General features: G+C 42.1%; 1 protein-coding gene across 1 annotated transcript; it reads right to left on the bottom strand.

The window, feature by feature from the left end:
- Nucleotides 1–5,175: 5,175 nt before the first annotated feature.
- On the bottom strand, nucleotides 5,176–6,474 carry BECN2 (beclin 2; the record flags this gene model as incomplete). The annotated part of the gene is made up of 1 exon (XM_082832485.1): nucleotides 5,176–6,474. One exon carries the CDS (start codon nucleotides 6,472–6,474, stop codon nucleotides 5,176–5,178), a length of 1,299 nt encoding a protein of 432 aa, XP_082688611.1.
- Nucleotides 6,475–6,722: the final 248 nt, after the last annotated feature.

A 6,722-nucleotide genomic window follows, 5' to 3' on the forward strand; every position in this document is an offset into this window, starting at 1 on the left:
AGATGACCCAGATTGAGGAGGACTCTACTCCAGGGTTGCTTCCCCTCTACTGCAGAGTAGCCATGGCTTTCTAGCCATGCCATTGACTTTCAGCTTCCTACACAGTTCCCTGTAGAGAGATCTGCTCAAAGACCATTGTCTAGAAGCTGGCCCAAGATTCTCCTGTGTAGCCACAGATAGAACTATTTACTGGTCACTGAGGGTCACTGTGATTTCATCAGGAGGCAACCATCCAGGATTCAATGAGTCTCCTCCCAACTGCTTTCAGAAAACTCTACTTAAAGGCTTTGTCTCTCAAGTGGCAATAAGTGTCTTTGGTTCTTCTCTACAAAGCTTCAATTCTAAGAGTTGACCTTCCTCTGGGGTGATAAATGTCCAGGAACCAAGTGATCCTCCTCACTTTCTAGTGAGACTTCTCTTCAGGGGTCCCAGACTTTCTCCTCAGCAGCTTCCCGTTAGAGCACTGGAATAAAGAAAATATGAGCAAAACTGGACACTGCTACAACCACTGGAAGCCTTCACTTGCACTGGTCATAAACATGAGAACAGGCAATCCAGACATGGCTCTCATCTCTGTCATCCTTGACCCCGGGCCAAATACCAGCCCATTCTGAGAGCTCTCCTTTCACATACTTTTTCTTCAGATTCTTCCTTCTGATCTTGAATCTCAATGCAGTCCTTTCTCTATGGTCCCTGTAACCCTGTTCCATGATAAACTTCCTGTACTTCTTCCACTATTCAGTGCCCTTTTACTCTTCCTCATTCACTTCAGGCTTCAGAACTTGTTCTCCTTCTCCTTCCCAGTTCCCCTCACCACCATGTGCACATTCTCTCCCCAGTACCTCCTCAAAGTTGCCTGAACTACTTCTTGCCAACAACCTGCAGCTTTGTTATAAATTATCCATATCTGCATTTCCTCCCACTTTCTCCCTAGTCTCCAAGAGCTGTATTTTCTCCTGTTCTGAATAGTCCTCTCAACTTCCTTCATGATTAGGTTTATTTCTCCTCTGACATTGTCAATTTTTATAAGCCCCTACCCCACCCTTATGCACACACTGTATTTTTAATCTTTCTCTACTATACTCTTACTTTTAAAAATATTTATTTATTTATTTGGCTGCATCGGGTCTTAGTTGCAGCACATGGGCTCTTCATTGTGGCGTGTGGGCTCTAGAGTACGGACTTAATAGCCCCGTGGCAGGTGGGATCTTAGTTCCCTGACCAGAGATCGAACCCACATCCCCTGCATTGAAAGGTGGATTTTTAACCACTGGACCACCAAGCAAGTCCCATACACCCTTAATTTTATACTGTAAAAATTGTCAGATTTGTCTCAGTTTTAGAATCCTCTGCTTTATCTATATTCTTCCCCATTGGTCAAAGGTCTCAAAAGAATTGTCCACATCCACTATCTCTACTTCTTTACTTCCCTTTCACTCTTCCATCAACTGCCGGCTGGATCTTGCCATCATCACGCTGAAAGTTCTCTTATCAAAAGCAACAAAAATCTCCTATTTTTCTTCACTCTCTTCTCATAACTTTCTGGAAGATTTTTCTTTTTTCTCTTGCTTACTTCTGTTTATTCACCTAATTCTCTAACTATCACCTGCTATTTCCTTCATGAATTTCTCTAGGGCTGGTGTTTATGGGGACACCGCACCTTCCAACTTGCTGACTTAATGAGTGTTCTGTTCACTATAGTCTACACTGCTTCTGCTGTGACACTTCTAAAATGCAAGTCTGTGACTTCTGGTGATTTTTCTACTGTGGCCAAGGTGTGTAGGGGTGGGCTTTCAAGGCTCTGTACTGGCTAGAAATTCAAAATTGGTGTGGTATTGATGACCCTCCAAGACCATGGTCTTTCTTATGTCTCCATCTTATTTCTCAACAGCAACACTCCCACTGAAACACACTGAGTTGCAGCCCTGCAGCTCCTGGCTGGTGGCCTGTCTATGCTTTTCTCTCTTTGTTCCAAATGCTCCCTCTGTTAAAAAGATTGTGACTTTGGAAGTCTGGAATGGACCTGACAGTTTTCATTTCTTACAAGTCTTAAGTGATGCTGGTACACCTTTTTCCATATTTTACTTTTCACAGCCCGGAACTTCTTTTTCTCTAAAAGTGATTTACCTAAGACAGTAACAGAAGGACAAATGCTGCACAGTTCCACTCATGAGAAATCTAAAACTGGGATTCCCTGGTGGTGCAGTGGTTAAGACTCTGCCTGCCAACACGGGGGACACAGGTTCGAGCCCTGGTCTGGGAAGATTCCACATGCCGCGGAGCAACTAAACCCGTGTGCCACAACTATTGAGCCGGTGCTCTACAGCCCGCAAGCCACAACTACTGAGCCCATGTGCTGCAACTACTGTGCTGCAACTACTGAAGCCCCTGCACCTAGAGCCCATGCTCTGCAACAAGAAAAGCCACCGCAATGAGAAGCCCACGTACCACAACGAAGAGTAACCCCCACTCACCGCAACCAGAGAAAGCCCACATGCAACAATGAAGACCCAACGCAGCCAAAATAAATAAATAAATAAATTTATTTAAAAAAAGGAAAGAAATCTAAAATAGTCAAACACATAGAAACAGAGTAGAATGGTGGTTGTTGGGGGCTGAGGGAAAGGGGAAATGGAGAGTTGCTATTCAGTGCGTATAGTTTCAATTGTGCAAGGTGATTAAGTTCTGGAGATCTGCAGTACAACATTGTGCCTATACTTCACAACACTATACTGTACACTCAAAATCTAATGAGCTTGAATCTCATGTTAAGTGTTCTTAACACAAAATGAATGAATGAATGAATGAGTGAGTGAATGAATGAATAAATAAAACTGATTTACCTTTTATTTCAGGTGCCTAAAATCTCTTGGCCTAGTAGTTTCTGACACTCAAATGACTTCAATGGAAAATATGTACCTATGTGAGAAATTGGGAGATGGAGAGGGGGAGTGGAGATAGTCACAAAATGAAACAGAATAATTCTGTGATTTATTCATTCAATTATTCATTGAGGATCTACTATGTGGCAGGCATTGTGCAAACTGTTGGGGACATAACTACAAACACGATATACATAGTCCATGACTTGATGGACTATGGCCTAGAGCAGGGGTCAGAAAACTATGGCCCACAGGCCAAATCCACCTTGCTGTCTTTTTTGATGAATATAGTTTCACTACAACACAGCTATGCCCATTCATTTACACATTTTCTGTGGCTGGTTTTATGCTGTAACAGCACAACTGAATAGTTTCTACAATTTAGTAATTGCGACAGAGACCACATGGACCAAAAATCTTAAAATGTTCACTATTTGGCCTTTTACATAAAAAGTTTGCAAAACCCTGTTCTAGAACAATTGATAATATAGTTTTCTGTGCAAAAGGATTTTTGTTACATTATTCTTAGGAATTTAACAGTTTGAACTATTTTAAAATTCTCTTTCTAATTGTTACTTATATATAGAAATACATTTGGTTTTTGTAATTGACTTTGTAGTCAGTGAATTTCTTAATTCACTTATTAATTCTAATCATTTATGTGTTGATTATTGGGATATCATTACACAGTTATGTCATGTGCAAATAAAAATTTTATTTTTTCCCTTCTAATCTTTATACCTTTTACTTCTAATCTATTGTACTAGCTAGGATCACCAACACATGTTAAATAGAAATACTGATAACTAATATTCTGTATCTTTCCTAATCTCAAGTGGAAAGATTTTTTTTTTAAATACAAAATTTTCATGGAAATACTTCATATATTCAAGGAATATATATTCTTGGAGTTATTTTTTCTCTAAGTACTTTTAAATATTCAGTTTATATTACATGTTTTATAACCTAATCTTTTTACTTAATATATGGTAAGCAATTTCATTAAATGTTATGTAAATATTCTTCTGTAACATCTTAATACCTACATGGTATTCCATTATATGCTTGGACCTTAATTCATTTAGCCAATCTCCTAGGAGTTTTCTATTACCTCTGAGCCTGTGACAAATTAGTCAACTTCTGTTCACATTTTCCACAGCAATGACTTCCATTTACAGATGCTGAGTATGTATGAGAGGCTGTTCTAGGCACCATCTGGACTACTAAGCTAAAGTAGCTCTCAGGAAGTTTGTAGTTTGGTTAGAAAACACACAGAGAAGAGCATGGGCAAAGACCAGATGGAGAATGGACTTAGCATGTTTGGGAACAGAAAGGAGCTGGGAGCAGTATAAGGTGAGCCTAGAGAGGCAGGCAGGACAGATCACCCAGGCTGAAAGCCATGGTAAGAATTTGGGACTTTATTCTGAGAGCAATGGAGAAGCAGGTAAATGACATGACACAATTTGATTTTTTTTTTTTTAATTATTTGGCTTCACTGCACGGCGCAGTGGCATGTGGGATCTTAGTTCCCCAACCAGGGATGGAACCCATGCCCCCTGCAGTGGAAGGGCAGAGTCTTAACCACTGGACTGTCAGGGAAGTTCCACAATTTGCATTTTTAAAAAGTCCTCTGGCTTTTACAACCTTCAGCTCTCTGTAAGGGCTCACCTTGTGACCCTTACCTGACCACTGATCAGCAGAAATGTTACCAGTCCTCTCTGGCCACCACAGCCCCTCACCTCCAGGTTAGTCTCAACATAATGGCACAGCCCAATGACACACTTTTCACTTTAAATCATTGAAGAAAGTGTTGAACTTTATTGAAAGTTTTTCTGGGATGAAGAGGAAGGGTTTACACTGTATATCACAGCAGAAATGTAATAATCTTTCAACATTTACTTCCTGACTCCAAAGTTCCACTACATAAAATGGTCCAAGTACTTTCCTCATAAAAAATTAAAGACCTCCACCTCTCTCCTTACTACCCCATCCTCTCACCCCCCACCCACCCCTCAGTTCTCTCTGCAATCTTTATCCCTTCTTAAGGAGGAATACTCTTGTCAACCTATGATTTCACCTTTGTCATTTTGAATGTTTGTCTGGGAAGAAAGGGAGAGGGAGGACAAAGCAAAGTCTTTTGGTTTGCTCTGGACAATAATCTTAAATTAGTGCCTGTATGGCCATCCATTTTTTAAATTATAAACATATTCTTCAGTTTTAAATTTTATCTGATAACATTTCACAAATAAAATCTTAAAGCAAAAAAAAAAATCTCTCTCTCATAGAAAAAAAGTTATTTTTGACAATATCTTAAGGAGACCCAAGTGAGACTACACTCAAAATTTATAAGCATAAGCTTGAGTGCTTTCGTCCACTCCTCCTCTGTGTTCAGGTGGGTTCTGATGGAGTAGAATCCACCACTGCTTCCGGGGTCTTCCATCAGGCCTTTCTTCACATGAATCTTGTAGGGCAAACAGAGACCTGACCCACCTTTCTCAGCCAGTTCCTTGAACTGCTGCATGCAGTCCAGGAAAGCCATCATAGCCTGGTCAAATTTGTTATGCAAGAAAACATTCCGCTTCCCATTAGAGAACAATGGCAGCTCAATGCAGTCATCTGTTAAAGACTTCAGATAGGAATGGTTTCCACAGGGGATGAGTCGGTACCTCTGAAACTCCAGTCCAATTGTATTGGACAGGGCAAGGAGCAGCAAGGCTGTCTGTCCCCAGGCTATGTTAATCTCATTCCAGCACACAGGGACAGTGGGGAGGCAGCCCAATCTGAAGTTATTGATGGTAGTTAAGGGGCCGTCATGCCAGATCTCAAATGTGGCATTAAAGACACTGGTTTTCTCCAGCTGGTGCCACTGGATCTGGGCGTACCATAGCCGCTTCTCCACACTACTCAGCTCGTCATGTAGTTCTAGTTGTTGCCATTTCAATTTACTGTAGTCCTTCTGGTACTGCTTTTCTTGCTGGTCCAGCATCTCAGTCTCTGCCTGGGCTGCCTCGAGATCTGCTGCTGCTCTTTCTCGGTTCTTTTCCACCTCCTCCAGCTCCTGGACCAGCCTCGTTTCCTCCAGCTCCAGGCCCTTCAGCTTCTCCTGCAGCGACTCCCTCTCCTCAGTTATCAACTCCCTGGTCTCCAAACAGCGTTTGTAGCTCTGAATCTCAGATTCTGTGATGGTGAGTTGGACGTCCAGTTGCTCTAAAAGATTGTCAGTACAGTCCTCACACATGGGGTGGTCCACATCTGTTTCACCAGAGAGGATGTCAAACATGTCGCCTGCAGCCTTCTGGATGCTACTGAGAGTTCTCAGGGAGCCCAAATTCCCAAGCAGGGTGAAGCTGTCAGGATTGTCCCAGGACATTCTGCCACCAGGGAGGCCAGGAAGGGTCCTGTAAGAGGCACCTTCCTGTAAATTTTCAAAATCTGCCCCCTCCCTGGAAGGAGGGCCTCCCTCCTGGGTTTCTCCTGGCTCCCCCTGAGCTGAGATGAGCATCAAAGCTTCAGGTTCTTGGGAGGTCTCCATGGACTGATTCAGTTTCAGGGGCTGGCTGCAGCGTTGGCAAATGAAGCAGAGGGAGGACATGGTGGAGGTCTTGACTCTCACCTTGACACTGTTCCCTCCCTCGGTCGCCAGGGAATTAACCCTTTATACCTTTTAAAACTCTTTCTAGAGGAGAGATTCTTTTCAAATGCATATCTCATCTTGTCACTGTCCTAAAAACCTTACAATGGTACCCTCCTTAGATACTTTTAGACCTCCCTTAACTCCTTATAGACAAGTGACTCTTTCTAAAAAGAAAAGCTGATCATCTTACTCCTCCTTTAACATTA

Source organism: Leucopleurus acutus, assembly GCF_964270905.1.
Source record: "Leucopleurus acutus genome assembly, chromosome: 2".
NCBI classification, from domain to species: domain Eukaryota; kingdom Metazoa; phylum Chordata; class Mammalia; order Artiodactyla; family Delphinidae; genus Leucopleurus; species Leucopleurus acutus.